Consider the following 18,758-nt stretch of genomic DNA (forward strand, 5'->3'; position numbering starts at 1 on the left):
ATCAATAATACCGTAATACCAATCACAATAAATTGGAAATTTTTTGTTTAATTTAATACAACGAACCGTTAAGTTTATAGTTTAATAAAAAGGAGTTCAAGCAGAGATACATATTTCTTCTTTTACGACCTCTTGTTCTCAGACGTGCGATAACAAATGAGAAAAGAGACTGACACAAATGGTAATGTTCCTTGAAGATAAATCTTTTGTTCTTGTGAAGTTGGTCTCATTGAATCGACGTTAAAAACAAAAGTCAAGTGAAATTGGGGTGATAATATATCACTGACAACGAGGAATCACGTGCTTGAAAATGGTTGCTTTTAACAGATATGTAACAGAAATTATTCGAGCATGATCAATGACAAAGAGTAAATAATTATGATTTCTGTATAAATAATTCAATTACCTTTTTTATCTCGTTATACAGCTTCCGTTTGAAATAAAACGGAACGCAATCTATTATGTTACAATTTACAATTACATAAATCAATGCCTATAATACGGTTCCACATACAGCTTTTGTCGATAAAAGTCTCAGTATTTTGTCTAATATGTATATGTACACGTATATGTGTATGTAGTATATGATGATTACAAGTGCGGAAATAAATATCTTTTGTTTCCTTTGTAAACTCAAAGAACAATCAGAACGTGATTATATTATACATGCATAGATAGATTTGATCTCGAACTTGTGTGATCATGCAAGCGAATTTAATTTATAAATGTATCAAAACAGTAAAAAATTGATCAATGAAATATCTACTGTAAAAATGAATACAAAATTATTACTATACTAATTGTAAGTAGTTCAACGCCATAATGATAATAAAGTTTTATATGCATTATGTATATTTTAAACACGAGATAAATAGTTTGACATAATCGTCTTGAGTAAATTATTATTACATTAGATATACACTATATATGTGGAATTAATGTATATAGAAGACAAATAGTTTGAAAAAGGTCATATTCAAAACGTTCTTTAACCATATTCCTCAGCTTCTATGTCCTTCCACCTTCCTTCACCTATACGATGGAATTAGGAAGTTACTTTTTCAGTGGGAGAACTTTTATTCTCCGTAAAGAATAACGCTATCGATTTCATTGAGAAATTTTAAACTGATATATATGTAAAATTATATTTGTGATATAAAACACTTTCTCTTTCAAATGAAAATGCAAAAGCCCTTAATATCGAAATGTGTCGTACAATTACTTTAACGTGTTAAATGTATATGTATCCGCATAGGTATATGTATACGTGATACTGTATTTACAAATATTGTTTTTCCTAATTAATTTGATCTCGATCTAAGCTGTTAAAGGGAATTTCCAAACTTGCACTGAAAGAAATTGATATCCAAATATGAGTATAATATTTTCTTTTCTTTAGTAATTAACATTTCAGTAACATATCATATAGTGGACTTAAATAAATATTGCTTGTTTCCGAGTATCGGTGATATTGTTCTCTCTATTAAGTTGACACATAATAACGATAATGAACGATAATGAACGATGAAAAGGCGAAATACGATACAAAGATTTATTTCGTTTAATACTGTTCTCGATATTGCATGAAATTATAAATAACTAACAGACAATACAGCTTAGGAATGATTTTGCGTTGATTACGCTCTAGTAAAAAAGATACGGTATTGGATGATAGACATTGGCTGGTCTATTTTTGTGGATGGAAAGTCTGGCGAAGGTAGCCGAGTATCACCGATGTGAAACGAAACTATTAGGTTATGCGCGACACTTCACAGGATAGAAACGAACCACCAGCGATTCGTACGAAGCGAATCTGTCCATCTGTCTGTGAACCTTACGAATAACCAATACATCTACATTTACAATATTTGTCGACTAAGTTAAAGCATACCTACAGAATAAAGAATACCATACAGATCTGTGTATAACCTAATAAGATCGATTACAAGATCACGTAAAAATTGTTCGAAATAATAAAAGATCATTTTCGATTAAAAGGGTAAATTCTTGCTGAAGTTTACCTATATGCGTATCATGGGACGGCGTAAACTCATTTTATTAAACGACTCGTAAGTGTGCCATTCCAACAATTTAATTTGTTTCAACTTCGTTAGTCTTCTTCCAATGGATGTTTTTAATTCTCACATATCCATGTCTGATATTAGGCCGTTGAAGATTTAAGACTCGAGAACAATAACACTCGCGATATTTATGTTTCTTATTCGCAAAGATTCTTTCCACATTCTACGTTCTCTAGAAAAATTGGCAATTATTTTAACAGCTAAAAATCTTGAAAAACATACTGTTGCATTTCAAACATATCGGACGTTTAGAAAATAATAAATAAGGAAACCATAGCAAATATAATTTTACGTGCAATGGCTGCAAAAATAACATTTGCAATTCTTTGCAAAAATAGGGAAAAATGAATACTTGCGTTGTCGATTATGGAATCTAGGGATCAAATTTGGAAAAAAACTTCCCGATGCTATATTGGAAAATTTTTTTTTTTTTTTTGGAGCATTTTTGTATAATGGAATAGATCGATCGTTCTGCTTCTAATGATCAACTGTTATGCAATATGCTTAATGTTTATACTTCTCAAAGCAGTAGTAACGCTTGAAGAAAAAAAAAAAAAAAAAGAAAGGAGAAAAAGAAAAAGAGTAAAAATTAAAATGTTACAGACTTCGTCTTTAATTGGCCTCATATTGTTTTCGTTCGATTAATATAATTATTCTCATTTCGAATAATTGAATTATTTTGAAATAAGCGTAATTTACAAAATCTTGAACTACAGTAAATGAATAAAAATGTTACATTATACATGTTAGATACAACGGTGCATTTTAAAAATCTCAAGATAATGACACCAAAGCAAACGATTTTTTTTTTTTATTTTAGTGCGCGTTACTTATAAAACTGACAGATGTCGATGATCGAATATTAACTTTAAGTTTTACATTCTGATATGCAAATTTAATAAATACAGAATGCGCTACAAACAAGAAATATTAATATACGTAATATGTATTAGCAATACACGTTCGTACATAACTATCTTGTTTAATGGAAGAGAGTAGAAAATTAAAATATGCATGTACTTGTTTCATACAATAAAAGCTGTGACGCTGTAAAACGAAAAATGTACTTAAAAAATAGATGTAAGACGATAACGATATCAAACGGTTATTTAAATGTTACTCCAATATTTGAAACTTTCTACACCTTTTAGAAGTATATATTCTCCTTATTTTTATAATAATACAAGCTAATAAGTGAGTACTGTTGTTTAATTTATTGAATATCAGATTAAATATCAGATGAATATCAGAGTGATTTAGATGTGAAAATCTGAAGCATATTCACCATATTGTGAAATACGCAAGAAGAAGAAAACACTATACATGCACTGTACGTATTTCATACACTTTTGCGATATACGAGTATGCGAGTGTACCTATATTAGAAAACATTTAAGCATATTCGTGCGTTTGACAGCAAGAATATATGGATAAAAATATAAAATGTTATTATGGTTATTATTTAAGAATGAACGCTAGATTGTTGTTTCAGCGGCAATGGCGCTTAATCTCGTCGCATAACTTTAACATACAAAGACAAAGACGTACTTTGAACAGGAACAAATGGAAAATTAGTTAAAATAGAAACAGAAAGCTATCATCGATTCTCTTCGAATAATAGAAAGCTGCTATTTTTTCCACAACTTTGGACAGCCCTGCTCTGAAAGAACTCGAGTAGGGTGTGTCGGCCGAACCCTCTTCGAAGGTTCCGTACGTCTTAGGTTTCCCTCGCGTCTCAAGGAATTCAATGGTTATTCCCGTTTCGTCTTCTACCTTCCCCTCTTACAAGAATATCCTTCTTAGGGATCGAAAGTAATGAAACTGTTTCTTCCTTTTTTTCCCCCTTTCCCTTTCTCTTCCTTTCTTCCTCGCTTCTCTGCTTCCTTTCTTTCTGCGTTATTTCTTTCGATTGCCTTTTCTCTGACATACAAGCTCAAACACACATGCACATACAAATCACTTGAAAAATCACGACAACAACCTATTAGTTGCAAATGCTGTTCGCGTGAAATAATGTTCAAGAAGTACAAAAAAAGATAATAGAATAATAAAAATAACAATGTGAAGAATGACAGCGATTTCAGAATATATAAAATAATTCTTTCGAAACATTTTGTCGGTTTATCGTGATATACATACCATTGGACACTCGCCAAATGTACTGCGGTACATTGTACTATGTACTTTTCAACCTACCTTCTGCCCTTTCTCCTTGTTCCTCTTCGTCTACTTCTGCTTCCATGGAATCTTATATTCTTATATAATCTTGTATAATATATTTCTCTCTCAATTTTAGGAATATCTACATCCACTTGCATTTCCTTATACAAGATAAGAAGAGATTATTTGTAACATGTTGATTAAGATATTTTCAAAGAGCGTAATTTTCGTCGTCTTCGTATACTTTGAATATCGATTTGAATTCGATTGAAAAATCAAATATAAAATGGAGAAAGGGATTAGTATGAACAAAGAAATGAGAAATGATGACTAATCGAATGACGATATGCTATCCTGATGAAATATATGGATATACGATATACGTACATATGTGCGTATATGTAATATGAAAAGAAAGGAAAGGAGTGAAAAAGGGAAAAAGAGGAACTGATGGAGATATTGAGATTCAGGGGAAAAGAGGACAGAGTAGAAAAACATAAGTAAATTGGGAGAAAGAGAAAGTCGAGTAAAACGTTGTACGTGCGATAAAAAAACGATAAACGATTTACAGAAAGAAAAGAAATCTATGATAGGGGAAAAGAACAAGATCCGGCACAGCTGGCAGAGTCTCCGAAGACGGCGAAACGAGTAGAACCTACAGAGCTGAAGCGCAACAGCGGCAAATCAATACTCACGTTGCAGTTGCGAAGCTATAAGCCAAGTCATCGTGTGTGCAAGAATTCTGTACTTTAATCTCTGTAAGATTATCTTCATAATCGCCGAAATTAGTTCTCGTGTCTGTCGGTGATCTTATTGACAGAATTTTTGTACAAAAATTTGAACTCGTTGGACGTATCGTTGGATTAATAACACATACATAATGCTTACATACACATATAATATGTATTTATATGTTGGCGAAAAGCATTATGCATAGAAGCAAATATCCGACTGTTTCGAAACTTTGGAATTTCATTTATGTTTGTTATTTTACAATATCTTTGACAGATTTTGTCAAGTGCTGTAACTATTGCGACGGAAAATTGAATATACATATTTGACATATTTGTAAATGTTGATCGAAATTAGCAGGGTTTGGAGATTATATTGGGTTGGCAAATAAGTGGTTGCGGATTTTGTCGATACCACCTAATGAAAAAATCCGCAATCACTTAGTTGCCACCCTAATATTTATAGGAAAAGAAAAAGAGGGGAAGAGGAGAATAGAAGGAGAAGTAAAATATAATATGACAAAAAATGAAGAAAGACGAAGAAACAGAGAGAGAGAGAGAGAGAGAGAGAGGGGGGGGTGGATGTGATAAAATAGGAAAGAAATAAGAGAGTGACAGCGGGTTGGCAAGGCAGGTTGCCGAGATAGCTTGATTCGGAGAAGGTTAGGACTGAAATGAAACGAGATGCCTCGGGCCTACCGAGCATAAGAACTGGGAGTTGGTTCACGTGCGCTCACGACTCTGTTCAACAGCGAAATATGAAAACTCCGGAGGCGATTTTAATTTAGCCACAATGTCTATTGTTTCCGAATACTGAAGCGAGAGGACAAAAGAGAAATGCGCAAATGTCTATACATGCATAGTGCATACATGTTTGGTACATATACAAATGAACACCGTCAAAGACATTTATAGAGTACGATAAAGATTGTGTATCCAAGCGTAGATAAATAAAGGCATCTGCCAAAGTAATAAAACCCAGTCACTCTTTAAAAACTTATTCGTTATTCTCTGATTATGTAAATCCGTCTTTATTTGAATGTTTCTTTAACATGCGACTAAAGTAAAAATAAAGTAAAAAGAATTGGTAATTATATAGAAGGAGGTATACACCTGACCGATTTTAATGATTTTCAAATGTATCGTTAAGATCAATATTCTGAGTAACTTTTTAACTACCGCTCGACATTAATTTCCAACATACATATTCATAAAAATATTTTTGCTACTTTTTATCTTGAGGTGGGTTAGGATCGGGTTGACTTTATGTACGGGCATGATGGTGTCACGTCGGGGACACAAGAAATCACGAAACCGATAGATCGCCGGTGATCTCCTCGCGTCGCAGTTCGAACGTTTCACGAATAAGGCGAAGAAATTGAACTTTGTATGTGATAATGGAATTTTTATTATATAAATCCAACAGAGTGACGGTTCAAAGTGTTGCAACAGAATAATGTCTTGAGCGCTAATTTAGGAGGGTTTTTATATTGAGGTTTTAGTCCCTTTGGAGGGGTTATCGTCGGATGTATATCAGAGGCGGCTATTCCATTACTGTTTGGTTATTATTTCGATAGCTGTGGCATGCAGGATGTTTCGCCGACCTGATTACTGTTTCTGAGCGGATGACCTTCTTGAGCGTGTGACAATGGCATTATAGGATGCGTTCACAGATCTTGCGTATCAATTTTTTAGGTACAGAAAGAATAAGAAAGAAACTCAACTCACCTTAGCTATGCGTGAGCCACGACTACGGACATACATATAATAGTATCATGTCCGCACATAAAGTCAACATTTTGTGTGTGTGTGTGCGTGCGTTTATATGTACGTATGCGTAGAAAAGAGTCGCTCAGCATCATGGCAAAGACCTCGTGAACAAATTTGAAAATCATGGAAGGCGGTGAGACATACCTCCTCTGTATATATAATTATAATTATCAAAGCATTCGCTCTCTTTCCTCTTTTTTCCTCGATCGTTTATCTATATCTTATTCTGTCATACAAGCAAGTGCGCGCCTAAAAAGTATCAAAAATTCTCATAACGCAAAGATATATTTTAGAAATATATTCAAGGATTCATCGGCCTCCTCATGTACATATACATTTCGTCGCGTCTATATCCCTATGTACGTTCACTTGTCTCTTGCGAGTATACGCAATACGTGTACGTCGTGTTACGCTAAAATCATAAAATGTGCTCCCTATAATATTATTATATAAAAACACGTGCACGCGTACATACATATATCTTATAAACTTATCGCGTTCTTTCTGCATTCTTATTTCCTGTTGCCACATTTTAATACGTGTCAATATTATAATCATCCACTGACGAAATCGCTTCGTTCGCTATAGAAAAGAACACTAGGAATAAACTTTTATGAACAAAGAATTTCTTAATTACGGCGAAGAACGCCCGCACATCTCGGAATTTAAATGAACGTTCTTACAGATGTGCAACATTTCTCGGCTGATTTTGCTTTAGACGTTCACGTTCGAGTAGAATTTGCAGACTGCACGAAGCGATTGTAAACTACTTGTGGTCTATAGGTTGTATCTGTACCCTGTGCGTTCCAAGAATATTTTAGAATCCCTCTAGCTATATCGGGATAGTTGAAATAGCTTTGTTCAAGCATGGAGTTTGAAGCAGGTAACGTAAGCGTGTCTATCTTCATCGTACAACCAACAATTTAGAGGCTATGTTATACATTGTCGAATTACAACCGACCTAAATAAGAGCGCGCTTGTTGGCATACAAGATATGTACATATTACATATCTAACACATACACGTACATGCACGCGCGCGCGCGCGCACGCACACACACACACACACACACACACACATCGAATACAAGTAAAATTCAACACAATAGCGAAACGACAGAACTTACGTACTTGGGTACGTACAGTAACTACAAAAAGTATTCGTATATATCCTTATTTTCCGATGAAGTGTTTTTTTTATCAGGTTGCACGTTTCATTGTAGATATTATAAGATTTTTTGGTCATATGAAAGCGTATACGTATTACCAAATCATATGAAATTCGATATAGCTACGTGGATTTAATTAATACATAAATACAACGTAATAAATAAGTGCAACGTATATTGACAGATGTATATATTATAGAAAGTTTGTCTATGGAATAAGAACGAGAAATATAACGATGTAACGATAAATAGGAAAAATGGAAAATCGGGTGAAACATCGATATGTATATTTTTGGCTGTGGCGTTACAATTGTCTTTAATACGAATCAATCATAATATATGAAAATATTCTGGTTCCAGGGCAATTGAGATCACCGCGTATAACGGAACATCCTTCGGATATAATAGTGGCCAAGAATGAACCGGTAACATTGAATTGCAAGGCGGAAGGTAAACCTCAGCCCGTGATTGAGTGGTATAAGGACGGTGAACTGGTTCAAACATCACCCGGAGATGCAAAATCACATCGTGTTCTTCTTCCTACGGGATCTCTTTTCTTCTTGAGAGTAATGCACGGGAAAAAAGAACAAGACGGAGGAGTGTATTGGTGCGTTGCAAGAAATCAAGCAGGCTCTGTTCCAAGTCGAAACGCAACGCTAACTGTCGCAGGTGAGTCTATCCGAGATCATCTTTAGTTACATTATCTAAGATGAAATCGTTTCAACAATCATGCACAACCAGTCGCAAATTTCTCGATAACGTGAAAAGTACGATAATACGTATAATAGATCGCGTACTTTGCGCCGTATAGTCACGTAGTGTCGCATACACGTGTATATACTCTTATTGCGTGTACGTGTGTTATGTATGAGCAATGCGATGAACGAAAGAAATTAGAGTAAGGTTGATCTGTGTATTTGTACAAAACAAAGAACGAGTCGATTACGTTCGAATAAACGGAGGACGAAGTCGAGTTTGTTTAAGGCAGATCGATATTCAGGCGAAAGGAGAAGGGGGTAGGAAGAGAGAGCAGACAGCAACCCTTCCACATCGAATAGAACCCATCTCTTTACTCGCATTTTGCGATCGCTAAATTGCTTGCAATTTTGTTACACTTGTGCATATAATAATCGCAAAACAAAAGAGAACACCAAATTCGCGTAAACAGTGCAATTGTGATTATAGCAATCAACTAAGTTCAATTAGCAAATATTAATAGTAGATACGCGACATATCGAGTTCGAAAGACAAATTTTATTCCTATAATCAAAACTGTGTACACTCTCATAAATCCATAATGTGTGAAAAAACGATAATAATGTGGAATGTAGAAGAAACACAGAAATAATTTATATTAGAATAGATGATTGCTTCTCTTCCTTCAAAATCAGTATTCGTTACGCAGTCCTGTAACTTGACTCCTTAGAAAGGGATTCATTCGAATCTATTCTATCGTGTTTCACACGAACCGTTGCTTGTATTAGGTTGTCCGAAAAGTTTCTTTCATTTTATGAGGAAATAATAGAGGCACAACGTTTTTTTTTTTTTTTTATATTATTTTATCGAATTATGGTTTCATGTTTGTATGAAGGTGCATTGTTGTAAAAAACACGTTGTGTTTTGTAAAGAAAGACACTTTTCGGACAACCTAATACTTACTTACACATAAATGAAATACATGTATATTGCATTAAGGATGAGGATAATAAATAATACGGAAAATAAGTAGATTTGTGAAGAAATTGTGGGAAAGAAAAAGCGGAGACTATAGATAAATAATAAAAATAGAGGAGAAACGAAACGAAGAGAATTTGGAAAGGAGGATACGAATAAAAATTGTCGGTTACGAAGAAATTGCTGCATATTATGCGTGCAATCGAAGATTGAACATACACGTTTCTGCATATGCATATATATGCGCATTACGCATGCATGTGCGAGTAAAGAAAGAGTGAGAGAAACGGTGGGGATGAAGGAGAAAAGAGAAGGAGAATAGAAATCGATACGGAGCTGTATCTACCGCGAGCGTATGCTCGACCAACAGAGTGCTGTGTTGTGCGACGTGATGCAGCATAGTTTGTCATGAATAGGTGGTAGTGTGTTGCATGCAATGTATATATTCGCATTAACACGATTTTCAAATCAAATAGATTATTTTATTTTGGAAAATTTCTTTGAACCTTTGCCCGTTTGTCAAGACAAATTTTCAATCTCATCGTCATGTCAATTGAAAACTATTACACTTGTATTTTACTGATTGATAATTGCCGAGTGAGTGGAATATTATACTGTATAATTTCCACTTGGTTTTCGTTCCTTTAATTACGTAGGCACCGCAAATCGATTATTTTCACACATCATAACGCCTTTATGTCTCGTGTATCTCGTGTGTCTTTGCACACAATTCATGTCTGTATTTTTACCTAACAAGTATCTCTTTCCTCGTCATATTTTTTTCTTCTTCTTTATCCTAACAAATATATTCGTGGAAAGGACGACAAGAAAAGAGATGGAGTGCATTTTCTCGCGTTTCGTGTACCTATTTCGAGACTCGTATCCACGATTGCTTTACCGTTTTCATGCGCCCTTTTCTAATTTCGTGACTTTCGTTAGAGAATATCGTTATCACCGAATATTCTTTATTTTGCCATCGTGTATGTATGTATGTGGAAATTTTGTCACACGAACTCGATATTCGACGCCGCGCCGATAAAGATGGTGATCGCAATGGCCGTAGACTGTATACTGCAGACTGTAGACTGTAGACGCAAACGGCAGTTATGGCCGACGACTATGAATAAGGCTTTGTGCTGCGAGTATACTGTTCGACCGACTCGCACCGAAATATACTGGTCGAGAATGAAAAAAAAGAGGAAGACGAGGAAAAAATTGTAAAGGAAGAATAGAGAGCCGATAAGAGAAAATACGAACAAAAGGAAAGGATAAAAAGATCTGCAGTCAGGATGATCTAACGCGGGACTACCCTGACCGGTCGACGATTGAAGAAATAACGATAATGCGTGGAACCAATAAAAGAAAAAGAAGAGATCGAATTGCTCGTTTTGCCGAATATTTAACATGAAAGGAGAGAAATTCGTAGGGATAGGCGACAACGTAATTGCGTATGTAATAGACGAACGTAGAGAAACTTTTGGTACGAGACAAGTAGCTTTAAAGACCCATCTATATTTAGAGCGAAGAAATGGATAATAAGAACAGTGTAGCCTTGATGATTGAATATCGAATCGATCGTCGATCGACAACATTTTATTAGTTATATGTACGTATAGGTGTGTAGTTAGTTTATCAAACTGATATCGACTTGACAAGATAAAGTCAACGAAAACGTTGGATCGACTTTAGCTTTCCGGATTTTCTTCGATTCTCGCCTCGGTGAAATAACACCTATCCATCCGTTTGCTTGCAACCCTCCGATGTCCGGGGAACCCCATTCGGGACCCTCGTTCTCTCTATCCAACGCGTATCGATTAGCCGGACGGCATAGTACCGCTGTGCTGGCTGTGCTGTGCCAGGGTTACTTCGCGCGGCTTTTAGGGGAAAAGAGGAGAAGAAAATGAGAGTCGGAGGGTTGGGCGAGCAAAGAGAGTAAGAGACGCGTAGAAAGAGAAAGATATAGCGAAAGAGGGGGTAGAAAATGGGGAAGGGTGAGGGGAATGGAGAGGATAGCGAAGAGGTGTTACAGCTTTTAATCCCAAAGGAGAACGACGTTCTATATCGACGGATTCGTTGATACAAAGTACCGACAGTATATAACCTATTCGCTTACTCGGTTTCTCCAAAGTCGAAAGAGAAGTCAACGGATAAGCTCCTTACCCCAACCAATTTATATGTGTATAATACGTGTACATATGACGCGTGCATCAGACTTGTTTTCATTATTAAGAGCAAATTATTATTATATACATTTCTCTTGTACCATTTTTCTCTAACTGTTACCTATATATATGTATATGTAGACGTATATTATCGTCGAGGCAATCGTACTAATTTTACGTAGTCTAATACTATCTTTTTACTTTTGCTTTCAACGATGTTTTTTTATTTGGAACTGTTTAGAAGACGTGATTCGTTCGTCAATCGTATCTTACGAAATTAAGCGTTTGGTACACGTATCTATCTAATTAACATGTGGTATCTTGTTACAGTAGAAGGAGGTAGGAAGGGCAGGGAGAAAGAGGAGGAGAAGAGAGGAGAAGAGAGAAAGAGAAAGAGACTTTTATCAATGATATTCGATTTATATTGTTGGTTGGTAGTCGCTGGTTGCACATTGCACATGATAAAATTCAAGTGTCTCCTGCTCGCGTTAAATTCAAAAGAACGAGACCTTTTTTCATGTCGTACTTGCGAGGGTAGCCTAACTTCCGTTCTCATTCTTTCATAGCCTGCAACATAAGTGCAGTAAAAGTCTTGCCTGGAAGGTCACGAACCATAAGAAAATTTACTCCAAGAATAATATGCCGTACTTTGTAGAAGCAGGATGCAAAGAATACGGAAAAATAATGAGAAATTTAACGTTCTTTTGCTGTATATATGTATTTGTATATACGTCAGTACGTACGTGTATATTAGATTATATCATACATACATGTACAAACGTTTCGTGTAGTTGAGATAAGGTAACAAATACGAGAGCTGACCAATACCATCCTCACGTTTTTTTAACAAAACAAAGTTAAGAAAGTTCCCATCATATACAGTCGCATTCTCTTATCGTTTATCATATATGTAATCAGTGATACGTGTAATCAAATTATAATAACACGACACACACAGTACGGTTATTTTTTTCTTCCAAACTCGTACAGATCTTCCTATAGATTTGTATGTTACAAGTGGTAAAGAGTAAACGCTGTTGAAACAACGACTCCATTCAGTTCGAATCGTACCTATAGTAGGTATTTCCGGCGTGGACAGCTAAGTTTGCAATGTACAGTTTGAGAGTTGCGGTGCATACAAAAGCTTATCGCAAGATACAATCTACGAACACCGATAAATATCGAACAGCTACCACTCACAGTCATGTTCACATTTGCTTTTCCGTTTACGTTTACATTTGCGTCTCTAACTCTCTATCCGATCTGGTGATTTTGATATCCGATTTACGAAGCTTTCACTTTCATTCGTGCTTTTATATATCTTTTATCTGCCTGTGAAACTGTTCTTTGAATCGCTGTTTTCGTCGTACGAACTCTTATTCCCCCCCCCCCCCCCCCCCCGCTGTTTCTTCTTAAACATTTTACGTAATTTATGCAATGATACGATTAAGAGTAGATAGTAGTATATGAATGTAGTATTCCGTATAGTTGTTCTTGATACTCTTTCGCATCTATGTAAGCGTCATAGGGATAGTAATGGGGCATATTCCTTCGTTCTTGTATGCACGTACAAATCCCATTCCTACCCAGTATGCGATGTACCTCTGTGATATATGTGCGTGAGTACGTCCAACTGCCACGCCTACCGACACTACGGTTTAATTGAGTAATCGAGTACCCTCGCGACGTAGCCTGAACCAGAGGAAGAGGAGGAGGAGGAGGAGGAGGAGGAGAGTCACTTTCGACTGTATCCCCTCTCCCCCCTTTTGCTATCCGTCCTCTTGTACACTACCACCCCTTCTCTCGGTCTTCCTCCCTTCCGTCGCTTTATTTGGCAAGGATTACAAAATTAAAGAATTGCAAGATTTGGCAAGAAACAACGACAAAAATCTCTTCTTTTTTAGAATAGCGCGCAACGACGAGTACGTTAATCACAGCCCTTTAGAAACGCACGTACTCGTATTTGGGGAACGTGATAACGTACAGGAGCAAGGAAATATGAAAGGAAGGTCCAAACGTATTAATATTTCACGTAGAATTGGATCGGGAGGAAAAATATCGTAGCAAGTACTAAGATATAAAGTACAAAAATAGTAAGATCGAGTGGCGTGTGACGTGAATTATATCGCTCGTCCGGCTTAGGGAAATCAGGGACTCGATGTGACAGGAACCAGACAGAAACGATGCAATTTAAATGTTAAGCGAACGGTCACGGTATCGTATAGTCAGGTACCATACGTAATGCGTATTTTACCGAGATAGAGTGTGCGTGTTAACGGGATTTCGTGAATTCAAACGCGATGGTTAAATCGAATCTGCCGTCGTATAAACTTCCTCCGCTCTTCCTTTCCGCTTTCAAAATTGTTCGTGTCAAAGACGTTAACTTTATGTACACGGAGAACCGTAACAGAGGGCGGAGAACCGGAGGCAAGACGCATCTACGGATATGGAGATCTTAACGTCGAACGAAGGACTGGCCTTCGTAGGGAAAATACCAAGTACCGCGTCGGTCTTTAAGCTCTAAGTATAGAAGGGCTTAGAAACAAGATTATCGTAGGTACATGTGTACGTATAGTATATGATACGTAAGTAAGCATTCGTCTCTTACGTATGTAGATAAATATGTATTCGTTTCTTCGACTAGAAAGCGACAACTTTGTCTGTAGTTCGATAGTTGTGTGTTGTCTATCGAATAGTCACACGAGGACACGAACGGCTGCACACTCGTGTCTATTTATATCGAATCCGTGGGCATACCGGACCAGACTGGCGCGTCGCGTCGTGAGCAACTGCTGTGCCGACAATTCCTCCGTCAACATGGCCCATCTTAAACGTTTCGAATTTCGGATAAACCTCTATCGCATCTTTCACTCAAAAATCATAAAAACTGTATCGAAGAGAGCGCATTACGCTTCGTTAAAGAAATGGATATTTATCCGTGTATCTGCATTGCCATCGTAAAATCATTGCCAGTGTACTACACTCTATAACAATAACAAAAACAATAACACTGACAGTGAAAGAAAGAATTTATTAAACTATCGTAATATACAGTTTCTCTATTCCCTCTATTCTTAAGTGTTGTTAGAGAGAGAGAGAGAGAGAGAGAGAGAGAGAGAGAGAGAGAGATCAATTTGTTCAAATTCACTTGTGCGTTAAGATTAAAAATAAAAATACAAGTATCAAATTTTTACATCGATCGCACGTATCTATAAAATTTGATTTATAGAACGAGTGAATCGAGTAACTATTACGTATATGAAGGCATTGTCGAATTTCTTATCCCGCTATGATTCATATTGTACACCACGTTCGATTTTAACAATTTTGTCAAGTACGATGTATCTGTTATATCGAAATCGGTTAACGTTGTTACGAGTTGCAAACGATTAAAAATTACAACAGTAACCTTTCGATGCCTGCCGCCGCTTGCTTCTGCATCGACAAATTTCGATGAAATTTCCACCTTGTATAGTATGGCTGACATAAATCCAGAACACGTATCTTCTAAATTTTCATTACAGGTTCGGATAAAAGAATCGTGAAACGTGACTTGCGCTATTTTCTTTACGATTGCGATTCTTTCAAAATGTTGTTTACGCGTCATTCAGTAAGCTGATCCTTACGACTGGTCGTAAAATATCAAGTCTCTTGGTCCAATTTTTAAGTGATCCTGTTTTGAAAAACGTTCGAGTGCTTTTGTGAGTCGCTGTACACTGTACATATACGTGCATGGAACGAAGAAACACGACAACAAAGTAATCGTATTTGCGTTCATACAGAAATTTGAGACAGATGAAGATGGTAATATTTAAGTAAAGATGAACGTACCTCTAGATACGTGAATAATAATACATCGTCCGTTTTCATGGAAATAAATAAAATAAAAGTACTATTTGGATGGGATCGATTAAACTTGAGATAAGTGTTTCAAAGTCTGTGGGAAACAGCATAACCGGGATAAGACGTACGACCGAGTATTGGTTTGATAGAAAATCGGAGAACCACCCGATGAGTAGTTGGCCAAGTAGACGCACCTACTTACGCCTACTCTATGTATGTATATGTATAGATTGGCGATCAACTATCCGTATACGGATATGCCGTTGGTATATCTGTATACTGTATGTAGAGGTTGAGTAGAGGCGCAGCGGTCACCTTTCGAGACTCGGCTGAAACTCTCGGTAAAGCATCGAGCAGCCAAGCATGCAACATGCAAGCATACTAACGTATACCCATACGGAGATAGTCCTGTGGCCATTTGCATTGAATACGCTCTTACCTACCGAGCGAATATCCGAGCTTCTACGTAAGCAATGCCATCGCTACCACTGCTTTTTGCCCTTTCTAACCGGTCCTTGTACCATTGTGTTTATTTATGCTCTTTAATTATATCGAATACGGTAGTGAAAAATACCGATGCTAAAGTTGCCCCTATATCGAGCAACAACAGCAAGACACTCTCTTATCCTTTGCACCGATATTATTAACATGTGTTATCGCGAAATTTATCTTTCATTCGTTGGTAGCAAATATACAATAGGTATGGATGTGTCAAGTATATACGGACAGATATAGTAATTTGGTCGGCCGTTTGGTCGGCGTCATTGCCTGTAAAGGCGAAACCGCTGGTAACTGGAAAGATAATCAAAGTTTTTCGACCGCTAAGATCGCATATGCGTGAAACAGACGATCGCGTGTTACAAATGAATATGCGGAAATCAATTTAGTTGGTTAGTTCTCGATGAATTTGCTACGGTTAACGAAACGAAACGAAACGAAACGAACGTTTTCGCTTTAACGAAGAACGTTGGCAGATCGTTGCGATCGTTCTGGCCGTTTGCATATACCGTCGTTCTATCCATCTTGTAACGAGAGCTAGCCCGATTTTCAAGTAGTCGTCTCGCGCAGATGGTGCTACTCCCGCACGGTCTAACAGGCATAGTCGTTTGTCTCGTTCGTACACGCGTAGCACGAAGGGAACGCGCCTGCTGCTCTCATTAGTTGGTTCCTGCGGCACGCGAAAAAGCCTGAGGGGTTATATGACCGGTACAGGGGTGAGAATAGGAAAAAAGACGGTGGGGGTGAGACGGGAGATGCAAGAACCCTTCAATTCTTTCGCTCCAGATCTAGCGTCCGTTAATTGGAGGTTGTTTGACTACGCACCAACTTCACCCTCTTCTCTCTCTTCTCTCTCTTCTCTCTCTTCTCTCTCTTCTCTCTTTTCCCTTCTTCCTCTCCAGATTCCTTTTGTCCTTCTTTCTTTCTTACTCTATCTTCTTGAAAGTTACTACTGTATTTTCTCACGTTTATCTGGATTTTGTCGAAGAGAGAGAAAATTCGGATTTTTTGACAGCTCGAAAGGCGAAAGATATGAATCGTAATGATCGATGATAATGATCGAAATGTTATTTCGAGATGGGAGACGGGCAGGTTGCGTGTAAGCTGCGGCGAAAGCGAGTGAGCGAAAGAGAAGCGAGGAGAGAGAAGCGTTAAAAAGTAGATGAAAAGCTGTTCAAACTGTACCGCACGAGTGTAGGTCTGTTTGTACGGCGCTAACGATGAACAAACAGAGCGGAACGGCTTAGCCGATACACCGGCTATATCGCGTGACTCATCGTTCGACTAGAGACCGAAACGATCAAAGAGAAAGGACTTAGGATGAGTTTAGAAGTTTGGTATTTGTGATGTTGCAGCTCGTCGCCTCTTTTTAATTAATTCTATTGTAAATAGTGAAATGTTTCAAGAAACGTACGTACGCTAAACTAAATAATTGCTACTAAAATGAGACGACCGATTTATCCGACCTTCTATATTCTTTGTTTCAGTGTTGAGGGATGAGTTTCGCGTGGAACCACAAAATACAAGAGTCGCAGCTGGAGAGACTGCTCTGTTAGAGTGCGGACCACCCCGAGGTCATCCAGAACCAACGCTGCATTGGAAAAAGAATGGCCACGAGATAGATTTGGATGCTACTAAACGGTAATCTGCGCTCCTCTCGTTTAATCGCGTTGCATTGTTAACGGTCAACTGTTAATTGGCATTTTATAAGTATATGTGGTATATCGATTTCGATTAATTTCGAAACTAGTCACTTACATTTAGCGAAAACTGTCTGTTGCAGTATCACTTTGGTAGACGGAGGAAATTTGATGATTTCGGATGTTAGGCAAACTGATCAGGGAAAATATCAATGCGTTGCCGAGAACATGGTAGGCGTGAAAGAATCTGCAGTGGCAACTTTGACAGTTCACGGTGAGTAATGTCCATGAATCGAACAAACTAAGCATATTGCGATACGATGCAACATAGACGATGAAAAAGTTTCAACTTTTGCATTCGTGTTTCCTTGTTAGTGAAGCCATTCTTCTTGTCGACTCCTGCGAATCAAACGATCCTAGCTGACCAAACGGCTGAGTTCGCCTGTCGCGTAGGCGGCGATCCTCCACCTGAGATTCTTTGGCGACGAAATGATGGGAAAATGCCAATCGGGCGGGCGCATATTTTGGACGACAAAAGCTTGCGAATCGAAAGGGTGACGTCGCAAGATCAAGGGACGTACATTTGCGATGTTGAGAACGGTGTCGGTGCCATATCTGCGACTGCAACTTTGACGGTACATTGTAAGTAAGCGGAAAACGGAACGCGTATCCGCGTTATATTGACGAATCGATGCTAGCAACGATGCGTGACGTTCTCTCTTGTTTGGTTCCGTCAGCAAGGCCAATATTCAGCAGTTTTCCGAAAGACGAGATAGTCAGCGTCGGATCGAACGTTTCGTTTTCCTGCGCGGCTCGTGGCGCACCGCAGCCTTCTATCTTTTGGACACGCGAAGGTTCTCAAGAATTAATGTTCCCTGGAAACGAATACCAAGGACGTTACAAAATCACAGAGGATGGGAGTTTACGTATCAAGAGCGTACTTGGAAAGGACGAAGGACACTACGTTTGCAGCGCGATCAGTCAGGCTGGTGCGAGCACAGCTACAGTCTTTCTTCAGGTATTGGATTGCG

The 18,758-nt window shown here is 37.6% G+C and overlaps 1 protein-coding gene and 1 long non-coding RNA gene across 4 annotated transcripts in view; one reads left to right on the forward strand and one right to left on the reverse strand.

Moving 5' to 3' along the window:
• The window catches only part of LOC126871185 (roundabout homolog 2-like), a 28,726-nt gene that overhangs the window by 1,787 nt on the left and 8,181 nt on the right, over window positions 1-18,758 (forward strand). The window contains exons 2-6 of one of the 2 annotated variants that reach the window (XM_050629682.1): window positions 8,271-8,579; window positions 17,575-17,728; window positions 17,871-18,001; window positions 18,103-18,369; window positions 18,465-18,745. In XM_050629682.1, the coding sequence (XP_050485639.1) occupies window positions 8,271-8,579; window positions 17,575-17,728; window positions 17,871-18,001; window positions 18,103-18,369; window positions 18,465-18,745 (1,142 nt within the window). Of the gene's footprint in view, window positions 1-8,270; window positions 8,580-17,574; window positions 17,729-17,870; window positions 18,002-18,102; window positions 18,370-18,464; window positions 18,746-18,758 lie in introns of those variants that run through there. The other variant, XM_050629683.1, reaches the window with a different exon arrangement.
• On the reverse strand, window positions 393-8,264 carry LOC126871254 (uncharacterized). 2 transcript variants are annotated; one of them, XR_007691592.1, is made up of 3 exons: window positions 7,218-8,251; window positions 2,022-7,154; window positions 393-1,891 (listed from the first exon to the last, which is right to left on the reverse strand). It is a non-coding gene; the product is annotated as an uncharacterized LOC126871254 (long non-coding RNA). The 2 variants fall into 2 exon arrangements; XR_007691591.1 differs by having other exon boundaries at window positions 393-7,154; window positions 7,218-8,264.

Source organism: Bombus huntii, chromosome 11 (assembly GCF_024542735.1).
Source record: "Bombus huntii isolate Logan2020A chromosome 11, iyBomHunt1.1, whole genome shotgun sequence".
Taxonomy (NCBI): domain Eukaryota; kingdom Metazoa; phylum Arthropoda; class Insecta; order Hymenoptera; family Apidae; genus Bombus; species Bombus huntii.